General features: G+C 41.8%; 1 protein-coding gene across 1 annotated transcript; it reads right to left on the bottom strand.

Annotated features, from left to right (window-relative positions):
• Positions 1-1,566: 1,566 nt before the first annotated feature.
• RNF11 (ring finger protein 11) lies at positions 1,567-4,488 on the bottom strand. Its single transcript, XM_010004034.1, has 3 exons — positions 4,432-4,488; positions 3,134-3,303; positions 1,567-2,579 (listed from the first exon to the last, which is right to left on the bottom strand). Exons 1-3 carry the CDS (start codon positions 4,486-4,488, stop codon positions 2,408-2,410), a joined length of 399 nt encoding a protein of 132 aa, XP_010002336.1. The 3' UTR covers positions 1,567-2,407.
• Between the last annotated feature and the right edge of the window lie 9,715 nt (positions 4,489-14,203).

The following is a 14,203-nucleotide window of genomic DNA, read 5'->3' as shown; positions in this document are numbered from 1 at the left end:
GAATGAAGACACAGAGCTGGTGTCACAACTGTAGCTAAAATTCAGGTTACATGTTATTCTGTGTTGAATCAGAAATCACCCAGAACAGCATTGCACCTAAAAACTTGAAAAAGCATTTGATTTATTTGTTATATTTACACAGTTGTCTTTAAGCTAAAATCTGAACTTTTTGGAATGTTTCTGTGTAATCAACTCTAGTTTTAGCCCTTCAAACCATTTTGCTATTTAACAAGTATTTTAATAAAAGTAACTTTTTCCCTTAGCCCAGTGAGTAGATCAGTGTTAAAAGTTCAACTATACAAAGTGCCTAGAAAAGCATTCAGCTCAGTAATTGGTCACTTGATCTTTGTTTGAAATCTCTCTTCATCAAGTTGTGTAATAAATAAAGACTAACACCAACATGACAATGCTCTTTTTTCAAACTGTTCATTTGCCAGTTTTAACAAGATAAAAGAAATTAATACTTAATGTGGACACTGTTTTGCCAAAAAAAAAAACAAACCAAAAAAACAACAACCCAACCAAACAACCCACCCAAAAAACAATACCCCAAAACAGACAAAAAGAAGGAACACACATGGAATGATGAAAAGGAACAATGATATTGCACAACTTCAGGTCTCTCTTCCTAGATTTTGATCCATGTAAATAGGTATGTAGGAATTGAGAAAAAAAAATGGTGCCCAGATACATGTGTAGCAATTTGAGTGTATCTAGAGCAGCACACTGCTCCCAAGTACTTCTGACTGCTACTTGGGAGTTCTTCTCTAAAAGAGTAGGCTGCTGTCAACTGCAGGAATAATAAATGTATCAACATGGCCATTCTACATTTGGCTGACCAACCCTTCAAAAAAAAAAATTATCCATACCATGCACCATTCTTCTGTGCTGTAAATACACTATGTCTTCAAAGTACTTGAGTCTTTAAAGAACTAGGATCAAGTACTGAAACTACATATGAAAAGCAATCAAGAATGTTCCCTGATTTGGTGTGCTTGACTTGAGATTGCATCTCCTTTTGCAAGATGTATCAGCGTTGTGTTGAGTGTATAAAAGTCACAGTTACAGGACACTGAGGAAAGAAAGAGAAAAAAGCAAAACTGCTCAGTGGATAAAAGGTCTTAACAGCTACAATCTTGGCTAGACCACATCTTAAGAAGCACATCCTGTTTGCTACAGAAATGAGCTAATTGTGTCCTCCTGGCTATAGCACTACTGGTTTCCCCCTCAGCTGCTTGTAGGACAGTCTGTGTTCATAGCAACTCTGCATTTACATGCAGAACAAAAGGTAATTTTTTCTCATCTCTGATTTCATATCTGCTTGGTGGGCTGATGTCTCAGCCAGCAGGGCTTAACAGATACATTTCATACAGGAGACTGAGATACAGTATGTTTATTCTTAACTTCTGATAACCTAAGAACTACAAGAAGAAGAGATGCAGTATCCATTTGCTATGAACCAAGACAACCATTTTTAGGGAGAAAAAAGTAGAATAAGTGATTAATGATAACACTACATTAGTTCCAAATTTATTTCTTTTTTTTTCAGTCATGGTAGCTTAACTACTGATCAAGTTAAAGGTGACATCTTAAACTTTAAGGGCTATTGTTTCATCCAAACTGAAGCAAGTTATAAAAAGCCATGAAACCATAGTTTCAGGACTTGTTTTGTAGCTTCATAGTCTGTATCAAGTGTAGAAAAGGGATAATGCATCTCAGTTTGCTTACAGGCTAGGAGATCACTTTGAAGTCTGCATATTCCTAACTGCAAACAAAATATAGCACTTTTAACAGGTTATAAATAAACTGGTTTCAAGCATAGAGCCAGCCCAACAATAACAATACACTATTAAAAAGACCTAAGGCAATGAATTCCATCTCCAATGGAAAAAAAAAAAAAAAGAAGAAAATAAAAATAAAAATAACTGTGCAAACAAGCTTAAAACTATTTCTTTTGTGCCAGTGTTATAAAATGTAGATTTCAATAAAGCCTTGACCCAAATGCCAGGACTTGTGAAAAGAATCAGAACAAAACTGGTTACTTTATTTAGGAAAAAAATACTCTTACCTTGCTGCTAATAAAATTGGATACACGCAGTTTAAACATTTACAGTTGCTGTAACACTTTACACAATTCCTATATAAGGGTGTAAGAACAAACATTAAAAGACAATGGTGGGTCAAGGCTTTACATTAAAAATAACAACCTACTTTTCTATAGTCTCTAAAATACTATGTTTTTTCCAATATTTGCAGCCATTCAGGAATATTTTTTTTATTTATTAGGAAACATATACTTTGTGCATGATCTTAATTCCTAATTCCTGGCTCTTTGGGCTGAATGACAAAAGGATCAAACCCATTAAAGTGGATGGTCTCCTTGAAGGTATGGTGGAGAAACCCTGGCTCAGTTAGTCTCATATGATGAAAGCAGTGCTGCATCCACTGGCTCCATGCAGGATGGACAGGTAAAGGATCTCATCAACCAGTCATCTATACAGTCCAGGTGGTAAATGTGCATGCACGGCAGAAATCGGATAGGGTCCCCATAAACAAAGTCCATCATACAAATGACACATCTGGGGGGAAAAAAAGACATCAGAGAAATATTGAAGCTGCTGGTAACACGCTGGGAAGTAAAAGTAGTGTGATATCTACTTCTGGGTGTGCTTGAGTCAAACTTTTAGTAGCCATAGCTACTGTGAGGAGTTCTCAACTCTGTCAGTGCTGGCTCCACCGAGCACTAGATGTTTTTGGTGTTTCCATTGTAGAATGGTTACCATGCCAGCAAGGGCAGGGAAGCCTTCAGTAGGCATGGTGGGGACAGCTCAGCAGAGTGCATAAATGAGAAAAGGTAAAAGAGACCCCTAAAAGTGAGGAAGTAATGTGAAGTTATTTCCCCAAGAAGAGAGGAAAAACCATCTAAGGGCATGAATTATATGGGTCAGGGAAGTTAAGTTTCACCTGCAACTAGAAGAGCCTTCTGCATGGGTGGGTTTTTTTTCAGCAAGCTACATTAACTTGCAGTCCCTGAAGAAAAGGTGAAAGCAAGAGGACGAGATGAGGTTTCCCAGGGCAGTACCATTAACCAAGGCCACAGCCATGTTGGTTCTGTTGGATGTTTGTAACTTACTCTCTGATCTTCTTCTCTGAGCCGTCTCTTCCAGGGTCATAGACTCCTTTAGGTAGATGCTGAATAAGGCCTATCCTCTGGGCTATTCTGATCTGCTCCTCTTCTGTCAGCTGCGTGGCTAGCCTGGTCTGGCTAGGGGTGGGGTGATACACAGGAACAGGGACCTGCTCCTAAAATTAAAATATTTCTGTTAAAAAAACCTTTCCTAGCCTTTAGTAGCACAGCACAGGCAATGTCTCTTGCTCTCCCTCTCAGTCCTACAAATGTCTGTATCATCTCCCATGCCTACTTTGCAGTTTTGGGGCTATAATCATACTGAGAATGGGACAAAGAATTGAGGCCAGTGTCTTAAGCAAGGAGCTGCTTGTGGTTGTTCTCTGCAAAAGCTTTTTATCTCCAGGAATCATTCATACATGAAATACACACACAAACTCCACAGGGCAGCAGGTAAATAAACCTCACAGGCACCTGGTTAACTGCTGAGATGCTGAATTGAACAAGGTGATGGCTGAGGACGAGCCACCAGTATTTGCAACAAAAAGTAGAGTATTGGGAGTTTTTTTATATTTAGGAAAGATTATGTGCAAAGATGAGGACAATGCCTGTTTAGAGAGGAAGGTTTTATTTGGTCTATAATAACAAGCTCTAATCCAGAACTGTAGATTTTATTCCTCTGCATTTAAAAAGGTGTCACCTGGACAATAAAAATAATAGTTGAAGTTATCCAATTTTTACATTTGTTCTCACACATTAGTATGATTTTACAAGTTCTCTCAATCTGGACCTCAACTGCTGTTTAAAGCACATATTTCCCAAACAAAAAACAGGCAACATGCAGGTATTAATTACACAGTCCTTCCTCTGCTACATTCTCAAAGCTTCTTTTGAATGTTACTGAACTTCAGATAATTTTCCTAGCATTTATATTGACACAGTATTCATTTTACTTGCTTTTTAAAGCAATTTTTTTTTTTAATGTAAATACCAATTTTGAACAGGATATACTATTAGGACAGTAGTGGCCAGTAGCCATCCTTCTACTGTTAACAGGGAGGCAATTTCTTGCAACTGGCCTGTTCTAATGCTACTTTTTAAATGGGGGGGGGAATCAACTTCTGGCTGTGTTCTGAAAATAAACCTGGTGCATCAGACACACAACAGCATCGATTCATCAGTTTGAAAAATGCAGAAGTTGGTGTTTCAGAGGACACTGCTGCAGGACGAGGGGACTGCAGGAGGTGCAGCTGCAGGGCTGAAGCGCTGATGCAGCACATCCCCTCCCTCCCACAGCCTCACACCTGCTCAGGAAGATGTGGGCTAGCAACCACCTTTGGAGCACAGACCACTGTGGGCATCTCCAGGGATTTCCTGCAGCAGGAACCCAGCTGCCTTCCCCTCTCTGTTCCCTCTGCCCGCTCCGGCGATGGCCTAGTGCCATGTTTGGCACTGGACAAAGCACCGATGTAGAGGTTAACACGTGTAATGCTGCACCTCTAAACCCTGATAATGCAATTCCTCTTTGGCTGCTAGGACTCGTGGCAAGCAGGAAGTCAGGCAAGACTCCTGGAAGGCTGGGAAAGAACAGCCCCAGGCACACAGCCCCTTGCCAGCCAGTGTTGGGGGAGCCCAGCAGCAGAAGTCCTTGCTTATGAGAAATACCAAAATTGCAAGTCTGCCTGACAGTTCTTCTTTTAACACAGTGCCTACCACTTGCAATTCAGCTGTGGGGTAAAATTCAAAGTCTTTATTTAGCTACACCAGGATTGCCCCCTCTGATTTCCTAGCAGAACTCAGAGGAATTACAAGGTTAAGAAGACAAAATGCCAGTTGTTCTGTAAGTCTGATTAATTTCCTCACTACTCTAAACTGTATTTCACAGAATCACAAAGTTCTTCTATGGTTTAAATTACCTGAAGTATACATAGGAAAAGCATCAGCTGAAGCCAGAGATGACCTGTCAGATATTAACACTTTGCATTTGGAGAATCCCATCTTGGAAAACAAACAGCTGCATGCACAGCACAGGCTGGTGCTAATAAAAGCCCAAGGGGTGGCTACTGTATTTAATGAAATCTTCCTTGGCAAAACCACAACTGCAAGTGATCATGCAGAAATACAAGGAAAGGCAAAAACAGGAGGAGAAAAAGAGATCCAAGAAACTCTCAAAGTATCTGAAAGTAACTGTGGCAACTGACAGTGAATGTCTGGCAGAAGAGCAGCAAACTGATCCATCTCCTCAGCAGAAATACAGCAAAAGAAACTACAGTTAAATAGAATCTGTTGAGCGTTAAAACTATCCCATTTGGGCAACTCTGAAATGAGAAATCAGTCACACTATCCAACCAATGACTGCTTTACCTAAATTCTGGACAGTAAATTAGCAACTTTTAAGCCTGTAACAAGCCAAACAAGAACCAAACCTTGTTAAGAGTTTTCTAGAGACATCTGCTGTGAGCCACCACTGAGAGGCAGGTTGCCTGGAGAGCCCAGGTTTGCATTATTGCTCTGTGCTTCTTCCCCATGGAGACCTGAAGAACCGGGACCTGCTGGACCCCCAGGCCCCTTCCCCTGCCAAACACACACATGCTCTCCCAACCACACTGTATGGAAAAACTCCTCCATGTCTCAGGTTCCCTCCCAGCAGAGCCTGTGCTACATGTCTGACATGACCCATTAAGGCAGGAATTTATAGTTGCCAGCTGTGGGCTTCTACAATTTCACATACTAGACAAGAAGCTCTTGTCAGATAAGGAACTCCGGGTGAAAATGGTGTTGACTTTCACTACATCGTCTTTATGCTTGTGAATATTAAACACTGGGGTTGGTGTGGCTGCTGAGCTGTTGCAAAAAAGCTGCATGAATTGTACTCCTGTAAACAAAACTGGGTGACCACTCAATACCCAGGACCCAGTGAACTTCCTTAACATGCTGTCAGGTGGCACTTCAGTCTCACCTCCCAGTTACTATTTAAAAGCCTGGCCAAACACAGCTAGCAGCCCACTGGATACAAACATACCAGTAAACTGGAAGAACACAGCTGCACACATCAGAGAGTCAAACTAAAAGGAATACCAATAATGATCTCCCAAACCAGACCTCTCCCCGCAACAGATAAAAAGGTGTGATTATACCTGTATGATACTGAAAATTTACACTGTTTATTCATGAGAATATGAGAGTCCAGACTTGTGACTTGGGTTTGCTGAAGTGACATTTGGTATCCTGAGAGGGGTCAGAGATGGAGCAGACTGCATGAAGTGCCCCCTCAACTACACCCTGACCACCATCCACTTGTCAAGCTCAGCTCCTTCAGCCCCACAGGCACCCACCCAGGTTGGCCCCACACCAGAGGCTGCATCCTCTGGCTTCACTACCACATCTCTGAAGCATTTTGGGAAGTTAAGCTCATCCAACCATCATTTCAAGCTGCCTGGAAAGACAGAGCAAGGTCCTGCCTGTGCAGGTTGATCTTTCACCGTTTGTAATGGCTGAATTTTATTGACCCACATGAAGGCCAGGTCCTGTTCGCTCCAGCATGGATATTCAAGGGTAACAACATGAGGATTCGAGACTTCCGTCCACTTCTATCTGTAGCTAGAGCCCCCCTGACCCATATAGATAGAAAAATACTGTATTCCTCAAGTAATTATAATTTTAGTCCACAGATAAGCACAAATTTTATTGCTCATGTCTCACTTTTCCATTATCTACTATGGAAAATGTTCTGGCAGACCAAACTGCAAAATACTGAACTACTGGCCAACATCTGAATTATTTATCATTTGATAAAGGTGTCAGGCATTTCAAACTACAATGAAATTTCATGTTAAATCTATTCCTCCATGTAAAAAAAAAACAACACCAACTTTAAAAGGCCAAAACAAACCATAAAAACTATATACTCATGTCAGGCAATGAAATAATCACTTTCTGGCACTTAATAGGCTTTAATAAATTATTTTTTCCCCCACATGAGTTTAGTAATGATGAACCATCTCAGATGGCCACAGTCCTGGAGATACATAACTTTTTTTTTTTTTTTTTTTTTTTTTTTTTTTTTTTTTTTCTTAAAAAGTAGATGGAATCAGCATAAGTTTCCTTGGCTTTCTGTGCACAGAAATCATTCCTTCCTGATGTTTATTCAGCCCTTAAGCAACAGCATTAATTTAGACTTGAGGACTGCAGTGGGGTTTGTGTCTCCGTATCACTCTGGCTCCTCCTCCTTTGGGAGGGGGAATAATCAGAGGGCATCTGGAGGTCTGCATTTTTCACTTAAAAGAAAAATAAATGTTTTTGTACTTAAAAGGCCCAAACACTTTCTGTGTGCAGATTCCCAAGCACATTTTGGGTTCTTGCCTAGAAAAAGGAGGTCTCTCATCAATGCAACTTACCTTTGTTACTTATGGTGCTGTAAATCTGCTTTCCTCTTGTTTTACAGCATTTTCATCATGTTTTTGCAAGTGCAATGAATTTGTAATACTCTGAAAACAGGTCAGTGGTAGATCAGAAACTCTCAATCCCTGGATAAAGATTATTTTAAGAACCCTTTACGCCACATTTCAGCAGTGCCTTGTGGGGGCTTTTGTTTGTTTGCTGTTTTTAGGAAATGCACCAACATGCACAAATTATCCTTTCTAGAAGGTCAAAGGTGAGATGAATAATTCATAACATCTAATAGTTCCAGAGGTCCAAGCCCCCAGATGCTGGCTGCAGGCACCTGCTTTCCACTACTGGCCGCTTTGCTCAGTTTCCATCTCTACATTTTCTTTCTCATCTGATTTAATGCTCTCAGTATGTCTCACCCTGGGATATTTATTTTCATTTTTATGCCACATCACCAGCCTAGCTGTTAATTCAGCTCGACAAAGATTTTTCTAGCTCTGTATGCCCTCAGTCTTTTTTACAATTTTTTTAAATACCAGGAGCTCCGGCGCTTGTGCTTCTTGCAGTTGCCACCTCATTAATTAATTTAATGCAAATATAGCAGTTCCATTTGAATTTCCCTAGCCATTCCCACAGCTCTTTTTTGAAATCCCTTCAAGATGCAAATGTCTCTTTTTGCAACATGCTGTCTGAAAGCAGCTGCACTGGTTCCCACACAGCTGCAGCAGGGCCACATATGCCTGGCCTTTCTGCAGCTCCAACAGATCTTTCAAGCCTTGCTGCCTCCTGGCTTTCTCACCTCTAAGGTGAGATGCTTAGCAGGAAGGCTAATTAACTCATGTAGACACGAACAACTCCAGTTTATAGATGGGAAGTCAAGATGCGAGACCAAAAAACTGGTGCTTTTTGCTTTCTTTGCAAAATCCCTGCTGAGTTTTATGAAGTTTTCTCTCCTCGCTACTTTATTACTCATAAGGAACTTGCTGGAATAATGGTCCAGGGGCCTTTTCTGAGAATGCCATTCTGACCTGGGTGAAAAGACTCAAACTCCATCCATATATATGAATACACATTCTGAAATATCCTCCCCCAAGACACATTACTGTAAAACCACTCACCATTATAATGTGCATTATACGACAATTCCAGCTTACTTTAATAATCCTTAGAATATTATGAGCAGCCTGCCAACTATAAAAACCTTTTTCTGCCATGCAGAAGAGAACAGTTCATTTATAAACCTGAACACCAGCTGCTATAAAACATCACGTAATGAAATCGTTACCCAATCTTTAATGTTCCTGCTTCCAGGTAGCAGTCAGTATAAATAACTGCTGAACACTTACTCTAAAAAAAAAATAATAAATTTTTTTAAAAAGTCCTTTTGAAAGAAAAATCCCCTCCTCTCTTCTCTCCCACTTAAGAGGAGACACCTGGGACAGACAACCAGATCAGAAAGGAGCCCTTCTGGCACAAGGTGGAATCTAAAGCAGAGGTTGTCTAGCAGACCCCATTCACTTAATAGTAATAGACTCAGAAAAGAGATTAAACATTAAATTAACAGTGTATGAATCAAAACTGTAACTGATCCTTTACCAAATTTTCAAGAATGCCAAAGACTGATTCCCTTTGTTTATGTGAAAAGATACAAGTAGTTCTCTTCCAACAAATAATAATATATTTCACAACAGATTCACTGTACTGGTCTAACTACACCTTACAATACAGGTCCAGGTCCTTGCATTTCTCGGGATTCCCACATTCCTCCCTAAGACAACTAATCACACAAGTTCAAATTTTGAATGTATGTTTTATTCATCTGGAACTTTAAGACTCATAAATCTGTACTTAATTTTTAAGATTTATTAATGGATTGTTCTGCTACTGCTTGCTGGAGACAGCTACTTTAACTGGAGGGAGCTACTTTAACTGTTAATCACCATTTTAAACAAAACCACTTTACCTTTACTTTGATCTATTTATTCCTTTATAAGTTTGACAGCACTGACAGACACAAAAACCAAAGCCACAACATACAAAATTTTACATCTCAGTTTTTCCTTTAAAGTTTTCTCATTTAAATACTAAATAGATCATTTTCATGCAGAAATAAAAGCATGACCTAACATCTTCCTGCTCCATAGCCAGTAGGAGGGGAAGGCTCCAAAACCCAGCAAAGACCCCTCTGCACTAGGAATATTCTCAGGTACATAGACTTTTCCCACCTGGAGTGGTAGGAATTGTGCATTGTAAATATGGTCAGTAATGAATGTAACAACAGACAAGAAATGGTCTGCAACGGAGCAGAGGAACCTGCAGAATCTGCACAGCATTTCCCCACCTGTCAACCCCAACTCTGCAGCAGCACCACACCGTTTGAGTCAGACACCATTTCAGAGGGATGTCTGGGGTTTTTTTGTGAACTCCACAGTGGCTCTACACTGAGGGCCTGGCCTCATTCATTCCTAAAACTGCAAAATTGTCCTTTGCCTTTTTCACAATTATTCCACTGAAACTACTGAGAGATGAATCTGAAGAGTTGGAAAAGATAAGCAACGTCCCCTGAGGTCAGCTTTGCTACCAAAACCAGGGCTGCAGGCAGAGAGAGAGGAAGTACAAACTAGACGTATCCTGCCTACCGCTTTACTCCAGTCAGTGACAAGGACTACTAGAAAAAGGGACATTTTCAAGCTTCTTACCTGTGCTGTCACACAAAACCAAAAAGACACCTTCCTACTGCCAGGTAATACTCTGTGGTGCCCCTTTCAGCTTGGCAAGTGCAAACCCAGCCATACCTGGCAGATGGAGATCACCTGCTGCTCTGTAATTTGATTAACCACCAGTGCAAACCTAAATACAAAAGATTAGTAAGAAGCAGTTGTAGGGGAAAAGCAGTAATTAAAAAGCAGTAATTAATCCCTAGAAGCACACACTCCTGACACAACCAGACAGTTTTTAGATTTCCACGCTGCACAGCAGGTTTCTCTGGCTCAAGGGCCATATCCTTGGGTACAGTTGCACTGCCTAAATACTTGTTCACCAGCTTTGCATGGGTTTTAGCTGCCCTTGTTCCTTTCTCCAATGATCCCATCAAACAGCAGGGTGTGAATTTCTTCAGGAAAGTGGATAGCACATACACCAACACATCCCAGACAATCTAATTGCCCACCAGAGAACTGACTCCGTCTCTCCAGAAAGCCCAACCGACAGCTCCACTTACAGCATCAGGCTACAACTTCTGAGAGATAACCAAGTCCTCTTACTACAGCTCCTAGCAAGTTTACTTTAATAGGTTATTTTTCTATAGGGAGGGATAAGATTCATAAACAATTTACAAAAAATTCATGCCTTTCTGTCAAGCTGCTGAAGTGAGCAAAGCCAGGGAAGAACAGTTGCCCTAAACATCAAATTAAGGGCACTCAGGCACAAAAGGCAGCCCTCTGAGAGCTGCACACCCCAAGGACTACAAACCAAAGCAGCTGGGTAAGGAGAAAATCTAGCAGAAGGGGCCAGTAGTCATTTCTTCTGCAGCTGGTGGTAGAGAAACAGCACATGTATGTGGATCATCCTACCCCACAAGCAAACCACAACATCTGCATTATTGGTACATGTTCTCTCCTCCTTACACCAAGTGGTTATCTTTGCAGAAACCCCTTCTTATGCCTGGCAAGCGCTGACAGTTGTTATAGTGCTGTATGATTCAAGCAAGACAGTTGCTGGAGAAATGAGAAGCAGATATAGCAATAAATAAAAACATGAAGTTTTGGGAAGAAAAAAAATGGTCCTGTAGTGGAAGGGGCTGAAAACAAACGTCTCTGTCTCCTCTGCTGAAAGGTACAGAGTGAACCTACTGTGTCCCATTCACTTACTGCTGTGGAACTGCTTGCTAGCAGGAAGCAAAAATTAGAAAGAACACCCCAAACAAATGAACTCAGTTAACATGTTTTTTGGAGGCTGCATTCAACCATGAGAGATGGGGAAGCACTCCTGAGCTTGCTCACTATCTGCCCTGCTTGTCCCATGATGTCAGGCACACGTGGTTTATCCCAGACACCATCCTCCATGCACACCCACCCAAACCACTCACTCAGAGGTTTTGACTCACCTCAGGGTACAGAAGACAAAAAAGCTTAAGCTCGCACGTGCTCCTGAGACAGAAGCTTGGCTCTAATCTACCCTCCCATAACCCCCAAAGCATTGTATCACTTGGACGACTCTGTGCAAGTGCCTCCTATGAAGGGCTTGGTAGGGATTGCTGGGCATGCAGGCACTCGATGGAGAGTACAGGCATACAGGTGTCTTCAGGTGGGCAGTGTAATGCCCTAAGAACAAGTAATGGTGCACACCATGCTCTGAACTGGCTACTGAACCCTCATACTCAGTGTAGCTGAGCTAAGCACACATGAACTGCTTACCTCCTGGTGCCATTCCAGGGAATTTGGGAATTCAGGTGCAGCTGACTCCAGCTGGTCTAAAACCGTGCTGCCTGAGCCATGGGTGCTGCCACTGCCCTTGCACTGGCTCTAGTCACTGGTTGAGAGGACACTGATCTGACTCTTCACCTCATGAACAGCAAACAAGCCATTACCACCAACTGCACAATAGCTACAGCCACTGAGAAGCTGGAAAGAGGCAGCCAAGAGAGAAATGGAGGAATGCCCCTGTCAGGGACCTCAGCCAGTTATGAAATCCTAACTCCAAACACTTGAAAAATAGCAAGAATGCTAAAACTTATCTTTTGGCAAGAATCAGGTCAGCTTCGAGGCAATTCTAGGAAAAAACTGCCCTTCTGAGTACTTCAGGAGCAAGATGGCAAAATTACAGAAATCAGCCTTAATTAGCCAAGAGGAAAGTCTGGGGACAAAGGGCCAAAACAGGGAGTAAATACCAAAATACACATAAGCCAAAGATGCGAGCAATCAATCAGGAGAGAACTGCTGAACTATACATACGGGCTGTACTCCTATGTGTAAATACAAGATGTACATATGTATACTTACAAGTGCTAGTTTGAGCTAAGAAGAACAGCATATAGCAGATAAATCACTAGGAATGTATTTAAGAAAACGTATCTAGTGTGTAGGATATCAAAAGACCAGTGAAATTCAGTGACAAATTATGTCATCTCTAGGCTCAGCACATGGTGTTATCTGAGTGTTATTGTTCAGTGACACAGCAGGCACCCTCCTTGGGCACAGAGGGTTACCCAGAACACAATTTAACAGCTCTGCCTAAAGCAAGTTTCAACTCACATGCAAAACCATCATATCAAATGCAACTCCTCATAGATGAAGTTCCTAAAACAGCATTTAAATCAACACAATAGCCACAGTTGGAATGGGAACACCACCCCCCATATACGGGTCTTCTGGGAGGTATCAGTTTAGCTTCAGATAAGAGGTAACACAGATAATGAAAACAAATGGGCAGATAAAAAGTAGCTATCTCAGATCATCTACCCCTGATGTACTATCCTAGGTGACAACACAAAATACTTTTCAAGAGCCACACAGTTGTAAGCAAGCACCAAAAAGGAGGTTTTTAAGGGGTCACCAGTTCTTCTTATAGAGATACAGTCTGACACCCAATGAAAATACACAGAAGAAGCAACATAGGAGAAGGCTTCTGCAAACCTTGACAAGAACCTTCACCAGAGAAGGGGAGTAAAGAACATCTGATGAGGCAGAGCATCACAGCCAAGCTGCACTAGCCCTGGAAGGTGGGTTAGCAACTGGCTCCCTCCAGCAAGGTGAGCCAAGAAGAAACCTGATGGAGAATTTTCCATCAGGCCTCAGAGCAAACAGGGACTCGGCAGAGCAGAACTCTCACAGCACACAAACCTCTGCCAAACCATAAAGAAAGGAGAGAAAACAGATTGCTCTACTGAGGATGAATGACTTGGGGGAGTGGAGTGGTAACAGTCCACATTCTATTGCAGAAAAGCTTCAAAAAGCAGATGGGGCTGGTGATGGGTCTGCATAACCACAGAGCAAGAAAACCTGCAGCAGAGAAACTGCTGGCACAGGGCACCTGCTTTGAGGCCGTGTCAGCAAAGCAGCCCATGACAGCAGGGTTTGTGTTAAAACTCAGGAATCTGTGTTGTACTTTACTTGATCATAACTTTGTACTCAATCTGAAATATTTTAATTGCCTTTCTAACAAAACCATCCTTAATAATAAATGCTTGCTCAAGCAGGAAACTGCCACACCTTGGCAGTTTGATGGTACACTCAGATCCACAGGCCTTTTTATTTTCTTAATAGCATCCAAATGTCTGTCACAGAGTGAATGCACCTAAGATCCAGGCATGTGGCTTGACATCTCAGCCTAGGCAGGGCAGCAGGGGACTGGGCTGTGCAGAGGCAACAAGGAGGCTTTCTGAGGCCAATTAAAGGATATAATCAATGCTGCGTTTTGCAACAGCTTAACCACTGCTTTTTTTTAAGCATGCCTCTGCATTAGCCTGCTAGGAAGCCACAGGTAGATGAAGCCTCATGTATGTGAAGGATACACAGTACACCTGCCACACCTCAGATGTGGGACAAGTCTTGGTGTGCAGCTGTCCCAAGTGTCACCAACACCAAGGTGTTGATGACAATGATGGCAAGGATGTCTCCACTCCCCACCCAGCCAATGGCTCCTCCCTTTCACCAGATCCTGAGCAACCCATGGGGGAATTTCTAGGAT

Source organism: Chaetura pelagica, unplaced genomic scaffold, assembly GCF_000747805.2.
Source record: "Chaetura pelagica isolate M959 unplaced genomic scaffold, ChaPel_1.0 scaffold18, whole genome shotgun sequence".
Taxonomy (NCBI): Eukaryota; Metazoa; Chordata; class Aves; order Apodiformes; family Apodidae; genus Chaetura; species Chaetura pelagica.
This window is presented reverse-complemented; position numbering and strand designations above follow the sequence as displayed.

Bases quoted from the DNA above. Each gene is read 5' to 3' on its own strand.
- RNF11 (XM_010004034.1), bottom strand. From the start codon at position 4,488: ATGCCCACAGTGGTCTGTGCTCCAAAGGTGGTTGCTAGCCCACATCTT. The intron at 3,304-4,431 runs GTGTGAGGCTGT...TTTTAATTTTAG, and splicing joins GCCCACATCTTCCTGAGCAG to GAGCAGGTCCCTGTTCCTGT. The intron at 2,580-3,133 runs GTAAGTTACAAA...TTTTCCCCCCAG, and splicing joins TCAGAGAAGAAGATCAGAGA to ATGTGTCATTTGTATGATGG.